General features: G+C 39.6%; 2 protein-coding genes across 2 annotated transcripts in view; one reads left to right on the top strand and one right to left on the bottom strand.

The window, feature by feature from the left end:
• The window catches only part of LOC311104782 (rap guanine nucleotide exchange factor 2-like), a 139,872-nt gene extending 137,209 nt beyond the window's left edge, over positions 1 to 2,663 (bottom strand). Inside the window, exon 1 of the mRNA XM_084146696.1 lies at positions 2,070 to 2,663. Within this exon, the coding sequence (XP_084002822.1) occupies positions 2,070 to 2,138 (69 nt within the window). The 5' untranslated portion in view covers positions 2,139 to 2,663. The remainder of the gene's footprint in view (positions 1 to 2,069) is intronic.
• A 799-nt stretch (positions 2,664 to 3,462) lies between these two features.
• LOC311104629 (protein SPMIP2-like) lies at positions 3,463 to 6,270 on the top strand (the record flags this gene model as incomplete). Its single annotated transcript, XM_084146483.1, has 4 exons — positions 3,463 to 3,529; positions 4,146 to 4,375; positions 5,833 to 5,891; positions 6,081 to 6,270. 4 exons carry the CDS (start codon positions 3,463 to 3,465, stop codon positions 6,268 to 6,270), a joined length of 546 nt encoding a protein of 181 aa, XP_084002609.1.
• Between the last annotated feature and the right edge of the window lie 6,668 nt (positions 6,271 to 12,938).

Raw genomic sequence — 12,938 nt, 5'->3', positions numbered from 1 at the left:
GATTTCCCATGATTGTACACAATTCAGTTTTTTTTTTTAGGAAATTCTGTTACTGATTTTAGTTTTAATCACTTAATCATTCATAAACAAATTGATATCAGTAAAAACACTAACTAATTGATAGATCAACCTTTACCTCTAATGTTTTGGCATCACTTTCTTAGCACTTCTACAATGGAATTTGTATGGTAGGTTTCGTTCAAGTCAAAAGGTTTGCAGTCAAAAATTGATTGAATTCAAATGGATTTAGCCGGAAGACGGACAGAAGACCGAGGCAACCACCTGTGCTAATTAGCTATCTATCTTGCTAGGGAACAACTGTGTGTAACGGAAGGAAGGAAAAGTGTTTAACTGAAAAATACGGTCAGCTACAACGGTGTTAAACCTGGTTAAAACAGTGTACTGTAAGTGTATATTTTGCATGTGAAATTATTTTTGATGTGATATCAAAGTGAAGGGTTTTATGTTTCTAGAAGCATATCGCAATTAAAAATCGATTCATGTTGAGATGGAGTATTTGACAGTTTTGGCTCCCAGAGCCAGTCTCCCTCCAACATAACATGCATTATAAGGTCCTTGGATGTTAAGACGTAATGGTAGGCTCGCCAACACTCCTTAACAGTACATTATTAGGCTACAGATAGCCCTTGTAAACTCTAGGTGGCATTCTGCCTTCTCCCTACAGTTTTCAGCCGTTAGCTTCGCCCACAACTGGCTCATGTGAACTACAATCCCGGCGCTGTATTTTAAAGTTTAGAAACATTAATAATGATCGCTTGCAATACGGCTTTCGAAACATATGGCCCTATCTTTCATAAGCGAGAAAGAATCATTCAAATAAAAGATACATTTACATTTTTAGTCATTTAGCAGACGCTCTTATCCAGAGCGACATACAGTTAGTGAGTGCATACATTTTTCATACTTTTTCAAGATACACTTAATGTAGCAGTTTTGCACAGATTCATACAGCTATGGGTGCCGCCATCCAACGAAACTACACTTACCCAACGAAACTACACTTCCTGAGTTACGCTTACACACAGGTGTTCGGGGCATGCTAGATAGCCAATTAGCGCAGGTGGTTGCCGCTTGTCTTCCATATGTTTTCCATAAACAAGCGCTGTGACATGGAGATTTTACCATGTGGGAACACTAACCCTATTAAAAAAAGGTGTCTATCAATTTAACCTTTTTTTTTTGCTAATATGAAAGATCCTTATGCTTCCAAAACCGTACCACAAGCAATGCCTGTTAATGTTCTGACACTATGTTCTGACTGAGCGTCGGGGCTCTTAACAAAATTCCCCTGTACAGAAACGCCTTTGTCCAATGACTCTTATGTGTAATGTAATGGGAACTGAGAGTCATGATCAAGGCAATACAGGCCAATACCTGATATAGCCTACAGATTAGGAATCCTGAATGTTCAAATCACTTCTAGGAGAGGCCTAAAGTGTACATCAGAATTGGTCATGGTCTATTAATCAACACACACTATTGTATCAAATGTCCATGCAAGCTCAATATGCCTAATGACACACATTTAAGGGTTGTTTAGACTTGGTTTACGCCTATAGCATTAGTGTAAGTAAGCGTTTCACTATAAGGTCTACACCTGTTGTATTCCGCCCATGTGACCAAAAAAAATTGATTTGAAGGTTTGTTTTTTCTTTCTTGTTTAAAAATCGTAATTTACATCTAGCAAATTGGTATTTGACTATTTGAGAAACAATGTAGCCTACGAATGTTTACATAGCCGTTTGGAAAACAGGAAACATTTGCTTTGATGTGCCAGGTCTGAATAAATTCGTGACATAACGTTAAGTGGCTGGGTTACTATCAAATCCTGTTATGTTAAGTAGCTCGAGATTATCTCCCTTGATAGAGCGTTAGCGGGATGTAGCCAGGATACGTAACACTGTAGCAGAATGGCAACACATTGAAATAATGTAACAATGTAGCGAAGGAGTGGCAGCGGGAAGTGATAGAACACTGTCACAGTAACCGAGTGGTTTCACATCATCTCGAGATTAGTATTTTAAGGCTTATCAAATAATTATACTGACCTGTTGCGTTCTTTCTGCCGGATTCATCATCACAGCTTGACGAAAGCTGTTATCGACATAAGACGCCATTGTTTTGAAGACAAGTTTAAAATAATTAAATTGCTTATCTTGTTGACAATTTGTAAATATTTGCAGTCTGGATATTCACAGACCAAGCCACAATCGGAGTCTGTTAACCACTAATAAGAGAACTCCAGTGGTCTAAAGGCCACAATGGCCAGGCCACAATGTGAGCCTCGGGGTTTCTTCTGTCCCCAAACCGATACCAAAAGGCTGCCACCGGTCCCAACGAAAACAATTGCTATTAAGGTGCGGCTCGAAGAATCCTGAATCCAAATCCCAGTAGATTTGTCGCTATACAGTTGTATTATGGAAAAACTGTTCCTTTATCTAAACCGACGCTAAAAGCAAATACATGTATCTTCAGCATTCTTGATTTTGCCACAATTCCATGTATCCGCCTTCAAATAAAATAGTAAACTACTAATCTATCCTGGCAATAACCGGTTGTCCATTTTTTATAATAAATGAATAGGCTACATGCACAAAGGCAACCTTTAAAAAAGCATTATGATGGGTTTAAAAGTGACGATGGGTCCGCCGCCACAGCTTTCTGCCGTATGCCACCATGGTGACTGACACAAGGGGAGGCTAATGGGCGAGTCCATTTCCAAAAATGGAGCCGGAGGACAATGCATTGTGGCCTACAAAGCTATCATTTGTCGCCATCCAATGACAGAAACTGGAATAACACATAAAGATAGGCTACTCAAGGAGAAAATAGGCTACTCAAATGCAAATGTAGGAATAATTCATTGTTATAATTAATTGTTTGGGGGGCCTATTTATTGAAGCTCTATTTGACTGGAATTTCATTCCGCTTTGATCTATGGAGGAAAATGCCAACTGTATGAATAGGAAATGGGAAAAAACTATTCTATTCAATTCCATTTAATTATATTATACTTATTTCTACTATATTCTAACAACGTGTTATATTTGACATGCTCCAGTGCTGTTCAAGGTTTTCAAGAAAAATTGGTGGACCATGGTACATTTACATTTTGTAAAATTGGACACCGAATTGCAGGTCATTATGACACAACCGAGTTAAGTAATGTCGCGTTCAAATACTAGTCGGAACTAGGAAACTCGGAAATGTCCAACTTGCTAGTTCGTTAAATACGGCAGGTGGAGTCAGTTTCCTAGTTCCGACTAGTACGAGAACGCGGCACTAAAGCATTCAAACACTGACACTGTGACAACCATGAGTCGCATGGCAACAGCTCACTGACCCCATGACCAGCGCGCACTGGGCTCACATTATCGCCCGCGGGCGTGCTGTTTAACCGTGTACCCGGTGCTGGTATCTAGTCCAAAAATAACAGTTCCAATGGAGAGTAGCAAAATGTTACAAGGAAGGCTCCCCCTAGCCTATGGACAAAGGATGCTTTTTACAGGTATGTGTCACATAATTATTGGGTTTGATGTAGAATGTTACAAGGGTAGAAATAGGTTACAACAATCACCTCTTATTACATAGTCTATTGTGTGTAGCCTACAGTATGTTCCATTTTATTCATGGTGTATATAATTAGGCCTATTTTGGAAATTATACATTAGGGGTCTGTCATGATATGAATATTGGTATTTTGTGATTTCAATGATATATAGATAGGTCAGGACAAGAAACTGCTGGGGTGAGTGGATGAGAGATACTTGACACAGCATTTTCATTGGCAAATGCACTCTCTGTGTGTAAAATGAAACCACCCTACCATCCTATTCCTTAGGGCACTACTTTAGACTAGGGAAAAGTCTAAACGGGATCCTTTGGACATCCCAACTCTGACGTCACCCCATGGAAGTTCACATTTAAAATGGTTAAGGTACGAGTTAATGTTAGGGTAATGGTTAGGTAAGAGTTAAGGTTAGGGTAGGGTTTAAAGTTAGGGTTAGGGTTTAGGGTATGGACGTCCCAAGGATTCCGGATAGAACAAACCTTTAGACTAGGGCTCTGTGTTGCTCACGATTTTATGAATGGTTCTCACATTTCACTATGTTGATTCTAATAAGGTCCAGATGGAATTGGAGACTACAGGGCAAGATTGATCGACTTTCCCCGCTACATTGGCGATGGCCCTTTGTCACCTGAGGGTACAAGCGATTTGAATTACCTGTGCCGGCCTGCTCCCTGCACCCCACCCCCCATGCCCAAACAGTGCTACATTGGAGGGGTGGGATGGGGCATGCAATATCACCAGCTGTTGAACAGTAGGACGCTGCACAGCAATATGCAAATTAAGGTGGGGCCCAAATGAAGCCTGTGAGCTGGATGTTAATTAGATTATGAATAAAGGAGGGAGTTAGGCGACCTTGATGAACATTTAGTAGATTAGCCGCATCATGTATTTTATTGTGGTATGACATAATGGAAAATGCAACATATGCAAATGTAACCTTGTGTTATCAAGACCTATATGAGTATTGTCTTATGTTTAAGACAAGTTAGTTTGTTCTTATTGAAAAGTCATGCAGCATGTTTAAATGGCTCATGGTAACATTATTGATGTTACCTGCCACAATGGTAAGAATGTTGTCACAAAACAATAGTGTAATCATGATTTTATAATCATAGAGATCCTCTTAAATTACTAGAGGGGCTATGTCATAAGCCCTCAAAGTTCCATAATGGGGTGAAAATGGCAGCCATCTTGGTCAGGGAGAAATCCAAAACCAGTCTAATTGGAATGAATGGCAGGAGAGGCATAGGTGATGCATTTCCTGCTTTTACTTATGCAGGAAATTAAAAGTAAGGCATGTGATCTATCAACATTTGTTAATGGAATTATAGTCAACCTAAAATATTGTCATATAATTATAAATACAGTTTATATGGGTTTTATGTGAGTGCTATTATATGATACAATATCAGTACTTGTTGCATTTACAACTTGTCCAAGTCCTATCATCAACTGATTTGAGCCAGTGTATGGCTATGGATGGACTGCATTCTTTGAATGGAATGTTGGCATATTGGCAGTTCATTTGAAAAATTAATGGGATCATTCCTCTAAAACTGGCTGGCTAGTTAGCTAACACACATACAGTGCAGATACATTCTTCACATTCATTGTTTTACACAATATCGTATCACAGCACTGGCAAACCATGGTTGACCAACTCCCTGACCAACATGGCTGACCTTTGAACCTTCATAATAAGGTTAATGTCCATTCTACTATTCTAATTAATAATGATATGGTTATTATACTCACCTGTCACTATGGCCAGAATGATGTCATAAGAGAATACTGTAGTCATGAAGTCATAGCTCACCAGAGCTGTGTACCGGCACCTCATATTTTCTACTGCTTGAGCTCCTGTTCCTCTTATAGAATATTAGCTCAAAAGTATCGTGGAGCTCCTGCATCTATAAATGTAAACAGTACGGGCACCCAAAATAAGAACCGGCACCTATTTCAGTCTAAGTCAAGCACTACGATCACCTGTCACAATGCTCAAAACTGTAATCATGATTCTCAACAAATTATGCCACAGTGCTTGAATGTTGTCAGAAGACAACAATACTCTAATCACGATTCTCAAAGTTGTCATGACTCATGACCCTATTCTGACACATTCTCATTCTGATGCCGGCATTACATCGGTATTAAGACAAGCCACTTAAATTGTGACAATTTATTATATTCGTTCAAATGTTATAACATACAAAGTGACTCAGACCATATTGTTCCTACAGAGAGCTGAATTCCGCTCAGCCCTTGAGGACAGAGTCACCCACAGATATCAAAACCCATGGTAGGCCCCACATGTGGTAACCCACACTTTATTTAATGTATTTTATTTTCAGCCAATCAGAATCACTTTACCTGCACGCTGTGCACATTTCCAATGAGAAAGTGATAGCATCACAGCAGGCTTGTGGAGTGTTGAGTGAACGTAGGTGCACTGTTTTCCATCCATTATTCACCACTTCCACTTTTGCAGGCACGCACCGCCCCACTTTCTAGATAAGCAATCTGTTGGAGCCCGCAGCAAACTCGCATGGACACACAACAAGTACGACTGTTACATCCCAGATAACAACAAACAGTTCCTTCTCAACAGGCAAGTCATTAACTACAGAAATGGGACATTTCCTCCCTTCAAACACCAGTATGAAGGACACATTGCATAACGGAAGATATATTTGACCCAGTAAACCCAATTGTAAGGGAGAGGATGAGGGGCCCCTCTTTTGACACGCACTCCTATTTCTGCATAGGCCTTGTTCTCAGGGCGTATCTGACCTCTCATTTGATATGTCACTTTTTGTATTATGAAACTATAGCCACAGCATTTGAGGAATTCGAACATGTGATGCAAATTCATTATAAAGTTTCAGGGCCATGCGTGATACAGTGCCTTGCAAAAGTATTCATACCCGTTGGATTTCTTCACATTTTATTTTGTTACGAAGTGGGATTCAAATGTATTTAATTGTCATTTTTTTCTCAACAATCTACTCAAAATCCTCTAATGTCAAAGCGGAAGAAAATTTTTAAGATCTTTTAAAGATTCATAAAAATGTGATAGCTAAAATATAGTCGTTGCGTAAGTATTCAGCCCCTATCTTCAGGCAAGCCTAAATTATTTCAGAGGGCAAATTTTGCTTAACAAATCACATAATAAGTTACATGGACTCACTCTGTGTGAAATAATAGAGGTTTACATTATTGTTTAATGACTAACCCTTCCTTTGTCCCCCATACATACCACATCTGTATGGTCCCTCAGTCAAGTATTGCATTTCAAGCACAGATTCATCTACAAAGACATGGGAGCTTTTGGAAAGCCTCATAAAGATGGGCAGTGATTGATAGATGGGTAACAATAACAAATCAGACATTGAATATCTCTTTAAGCATGGTCAAGTTAATAATTATGCTGTGGATTATGTATTAAACCACCCAGACACATCAAAGTGTCAGTCCTTCTGAACTGAGCTGCAGGACAGGAATAAAACTGCTCAGGGATGTTACCATGAGGTCATTGGTGATTTTAAAACAGTTACAGAGTGGCTGTGATGGGAGAAAACTGTGGATGGATCAACAACATTGTAGTGACTCCACAACAATGACTTAAATGACAGAGTGAAAAGAAGAATACAAATATACAGAATAAAATATTCTAAAACATGCATATTGTATACAACAAGGCACTAAAGTAATACTGCAAAAAAAAACATGGCAAAGGAATACACTTTTTGGCCTAAATGCAAAGACTTATGTTTGGGGCAAATCCAACCCATCACTGAGTAACTGCCTCCTCATTTTCAAGCATGGTGGTGGCTGCATCATCATATGGGTATGCTTGACATCGGCAAATACTGGGGAGAGCTAAGCACAGGCAAAATCCTAGAGGAAAACATGCTTCAGTCTGCTTTTCACCAGACACTGGGAGAGGAATTATCCTTTCAGCAGAACAATAACCTACAACACAAGGCCAAATCTACTGTACACTGGAGTTGCTTACCAAGAAGACAGTGAAGGTTCCTAAGTGGCCAAGTAACAGTTTTGACTTAAACCTGCTTGAAAATCTATGGCAAGACTTGAAAATTGCTGTGCAGCCGTGATCCCCAACATCTTGACAGAGCTTGAAGAATTATGAAAAGAATTATGGGCTAATATTGCACAATGTGTAAAGCTCTAAAAGACGCAAGAAGACTCAAAGCTGTAATCGCTGCCAAAGGTGTTTCTAACATGTATTGACTCAGGGGGCTGAATACTTATGCAACGACTATATTTTAGTTATTTAATTTCTATTCATCTTTTTAAAAAGTTTTTTTTTTTATCTTCCACTTTCACATTAGAGTATTTTATGTAGATGGTTGATTTTGTCATTTTTTAAAATCCATTTTAATCCCACTTTGTAACACAATAAAATGTGAAGAAATCCAAGGGTTATGAATAATTTTGCAAGGCACTTTTTGGTTGGTGAATGAACCCATTCAAACCACACATCATGCTTGACCATTTCTGTGTGTAGTATTTTTAGTGAACAGTATTCATTAGAAGGATTATTATGAAGGGTTATTATGATATTTTTGCCTGACAAATACCTACAACTCATAAATGCTTCTTTGTTTTTCCCTTCCTAGAGAGATTAACTCGTTCAGAGAAAAGCTGCAGGTGCCTCACAAATTAGTTCCCCTGAAATAGTTTGGGTGAAGAACGGAAGATGATTCAATCAGCTGTGTTGTCCTGAAGACCTGACCAAGTGTCTGATAAACACCACCTTGTCACCTACTGTATACAAAAGTGAATAAAACCATTTTACTCTCTGTCAGTACTCAATTACAACTCTCGTGAGTAATTTGCATGATCTATTTCACTGAAACGGTTTAGGAGCACTGCAAGTAGGCTACTATACCACACCCTTACACTGGTGTATTTTGCAGTTAGCTGTGCAGCAACAATTTACAGTAAATTAGCAATTTAAATCCTCAAACAAGGATTTGATGAGATTAAAATATCTCCCAAGTTTTGTCTGAAAAGTGAAAGTATAGCAAAATGTAAACCATACATTTTTGGTTAAGTCCATTGGCTTTGCTTTAAAATCTCAAAAGTTTTGCCACTTATCTAAAAGTACTCAAAGATTTGTTCTGCTCTGCTAGCTCTACATAGGGAACCTCGAGAATAAAAACAGCAATTCACCAAGGATGACTTGGACACCAATATTGGATACCACAGGTCCGGGACCCAGGTCTTTCCTGTCTTGTGACATAGATTCAAACTTTTGATAACAAGTGTGTGTGAAGATTCTAACTTTTGATAACAAGTGTGTGTGAAGATAATCCATCCCCTGAGCAAAAGCAATTACATTCGCCAAAGTCTAGCTCAGATAACTGCTGCTGACTCAAATAGATTGGGAGAGGAGCCTTTACCGCACCGGAGAATTCCAAATGTCATGTAATGAGGCACACCAACATATTCTTGTTAGCTCAATTTCAATTTGGTGGTAATCTTGCCTCCATTTAATAGCTGACCCTTTCTAAGGCCTCTTGTGGCAATACAGAAATTGCATATATTTTTCTAGTGATTTTCTATCAATACATGGCCAACATATTCACATGCACACTTTTGGGACATATCTACTATCCATGTAGGTTATAGCAGTGGTTGAATGGAATGGGATTAGGCAAAGGGGTTCACTACTTTAGGATTGGGCACAGAACAATGTCGATATAACATATTTTAGTTAAACATTTTGGAAAAGCTACTAATTTTTGGTAGTTTCACCTCCTTAAAAATCCACATCCAACTCAGTAGACAGCAGTGTTGTTCCCGGTTTTACAACGTATCTGCGCATCTAAATATAGGAAATAAAATTTCACGATATCCGAGATTGAAGCTCTTTAGTTTCAAGTCAGCAACATTAGCTTCCCGGCAGCAACATTAAAACTTCCGGGTTTTGGATTTTTGCCATCAAAATAAAAGTCGGCGGTAAAACGCTAACTGCAGCGTGATAATCTTTTTGCATTATGTAAAACAATTATATCTACATGGAGGGAAATCTGAACGAAAGAGAATTACTCATTTATATAAGATAAATAATATTATAAGGTGGAGCAAATAGGTTTGCATGGGGCCCCTAGACACTATACGGTACAAATATAGCACTGTACAGGCAAAACAATCAATTGTGTGTCCATAAAACCAGGGTCCAGTCTATTCACTAGAGTCCCTCTAATCCAAAACAGGTGAGTCTGAACAAAAATCAAGGTCATAACAAGTGTTGTTGGACTTTTTACTGTGGTGAAATAGCTTAAAATAGAGCCATGGACACTATATGGACAAATATAGCACTGTACAGGCAAAATTATAAATTGTGTGTCCATAAAACCAGGGTCCAGTCTACCTTTATCTGGTGAGCACAAGGCAATAATATGTCACACAATCACAAAAACTCGAACCCACATCCCTGCTACTTTCAGTCAAAAAACCCATATCCAAGATGCAAACCTTTTGATTAATTGCGACCAGGATGGGTTGAAGAAAAGCGCTGTTAACCTCGGTGATAACCGTTGATAAGCTATAGGCATAATTGGAGTGATACTAATCTATAGCAGCATGATCTTACTATGATACAAATTTTTTTTACAAATTGTCTAGCCAAATCGCTTGACCTGATGCATGTTTGACCATGTAAGGCCTTGGCTAATTTAAATGTATAAAGTCTGCAACCTGCTCATCATCATTAGGATAATGTAGGTCATTTACAGGTATGCCAGCCAGTTACCACCCCATCTACTGATCACATACAGCAGTTTCCATTGTTTCTTTGAAGCAGTTAGTACTCACCTAATCACATGCTTATAGTCTGAATTTTTTACCTACATTATAGGGCACGCCATGACTGCAAGTCTGGTTTGGAATGGCGTTTTATTTCACACTGGAAGCAAACAAAGAGAAAGCTAAAATAGTTAATTTATTGTTTTGTCATTTAGAGCTCTGTGTAGCTCAGTTGGTAGAGTATGGTGTTTGCAACGCCAGGGTTGTGGGTTCGATTCCCACGGGGGGCCAGTATACATTTTTTTATGCACTCACTAACTGTAAATCGCTCTGGATAAGAGCGTCTGCTAAATGACTAAAATGTAGATATAGTCCTGAATTAGTCAGCAGAGAGTTAAAGTGACAGTACAACAATGCATAAGTATGATTTAGGCTCAACATGAGTTCACCGGCCTCAGAGTAGGTGCTGTTAATGAGCCTTGCTGTTCTGGCATTGATGGACCTCATCTGTTTACTTGAAGAAGGGATTGGCTGTTTTGTATTCGAGGGACTCTAGTGAGTAGACTGGACCCTGGTTTTCTGGACACACAATGGATCGTTTTGCCTATACAGTGCAATATTTGTACCGTATAGTGTCCAATGGCTCCACTTTAAGTCTTTGACGTTATTTGTCAGGCCAAGATGCATTTTTTGGGCACAGGTCAAGGCTGGCCTTGAGCTGATTTAAATATATAAAAGACACAACTGGCTCATCATCATTAAGTTAATCTAGGTCATTAAAGTGTATTTAAAGTAACTAATCACCAATAGGCCTAGTGTATTGCATTGCAGTGAATGGAGTGGGTGGAGTAGAAAGTGTTGTTCGGCATTTAGACCTCAGTCCGTCATGGAATAACAACATATATAGATTCTCCAGACCCTAGTGAGTAATCCCAACCCCAATTTTACTTTGGCACCTATAATCGGTTTCTCTCTATAAGCCCATATGTACAGTTGAAGTCGGAAGTTTACATACACTTAGGTTGGAGTCATTAAACTCGTTATTCAACCACTCCACACATTTCTTGTTAACAAACTATAGTTTTGGCAAGTCGGTTAGGACAGCTACTTTGTGCATGACACAAGTAATTTTCCAAACAATTGTTTACAGACAGATTATTTCACTTATAATTCACGGTATCACAATTCCAGTGGGTCAGAAGTTTACATACACTAAGTTGACTGTACCTTTAAACAGCTTGGAAAATTCCAGAAAATGATGTCATTGATTTAGAAGCTTCTGATAGGCTAATTGACATCATTTGAGTCAATTGGAGGTGTACCTGTGGATGTATTGCAAGGCCTACCTTCAAACTCAGTGCCTCTTTGCTTGACATCATGGGAAGATCAAAAGAAATCAGACAAGAATTGTAGACCTCCACAAGTCTGGTTCATCCTTGGGAGCAATTTCCAAATGCCTGAAGGTACCACGTTCATCTGTACAAACAATGGTACGCAAGTATAAACACCATGGGACCACGCAGCTGCCATACCGCTCAGGAAGGAGACGCGTTCTGTCTTTTCATACTTTGGTGCGAAAAGTGCAAATCAATCCCAGAACAACAGCAAAGGACCTTGTGAAGATGCTGGAGGAAACAGGTACAAAAGTATATATATCCACAGTAAAACAAGTCCTATATCGACATAACCTGGAAGGCCGCTCAGCAAGGAAGAAGCCACTGCTCCAAAACCGCCATAAAAAAGCCAGACTACGGTTTGCAACTGCACATGGGGACAAAGATCGTACTTTTTGGAGAAATGTCCTCTGGTCTGATGAAACAAAAATAGAACTGTTTGGCCATAATGGCCATCGTTATGTTTGGAGGAAAAAGGGGGTTGCTTGCAAGCCGAAGAACACCATCCCAACCGTGAAGCACAGGGGTGGCAGCATCATGCTGTGGTCCTTTGCTGCAGGAAGGACTGGTGCACTTCACAAAATAGATGGCATCATGAGGAAGGAAAATTATGTGGACATATTGAAGCAACATCTCAAGACATCAGTCAGGAAGTTAAAGATTGGTCGCAAATGGGTCTTCAAAATGGACAATGACCCCAAACATACTTCCAAAGTTGTGGCAAAATGGCTTAAGGACAACAAAGTCAAGGTATTAGAGTGGCCATCACAAAGCCCTGACCTCAATCCTCTAGAAAATGTGTGGGCAGTGGTCTAAGGCACTGCCCACATCTCTAGTAGCTGTGCCACTAGAGATCCTCGTTCGAATCCAGGCTCTGTCATAGCCATCCGCGATCGGGAGACCCATGGGGAGGCGCACAATTGGCCCAGCGTCGTCCAGGGTAGGGGAGGGAATGGCCGGCAGGGATGTAGCTCAGTTGGTAGAGCATGGTGTTTGCAACGCCAGGGTTGTGGGTTCGATTCCCACGGGGGGCCAACAATTGATTCAGGGATGGCTAGGTGCTAAAACTAACAGTCACATTCCATTTAATTATTAATGTTGTGTGAGAGGGAGATGTCTCTTGTCTGACTGAGCCTGCATTTTCATAGAATGAGTCGGTGTTTGTGTAATGTAAGGTA

Source organism: Coregonus lavaretus (assembly GCF_964263955.1).
Source record: "Coregonus lavaretus genome assembly, chromosome: 29".
Lineage (NCBI taxonomy): Eukaryota > Metazoa > Chordata > Actinopteri > Salmoniformes > Salmonidae > Coregonus > Coregonus lavaretus.
The sequence above is the reverse complement of the archived record's forward strand: the minus strand, read 5'-3'. Positions and strand labels throughout refer to the sequence as shown.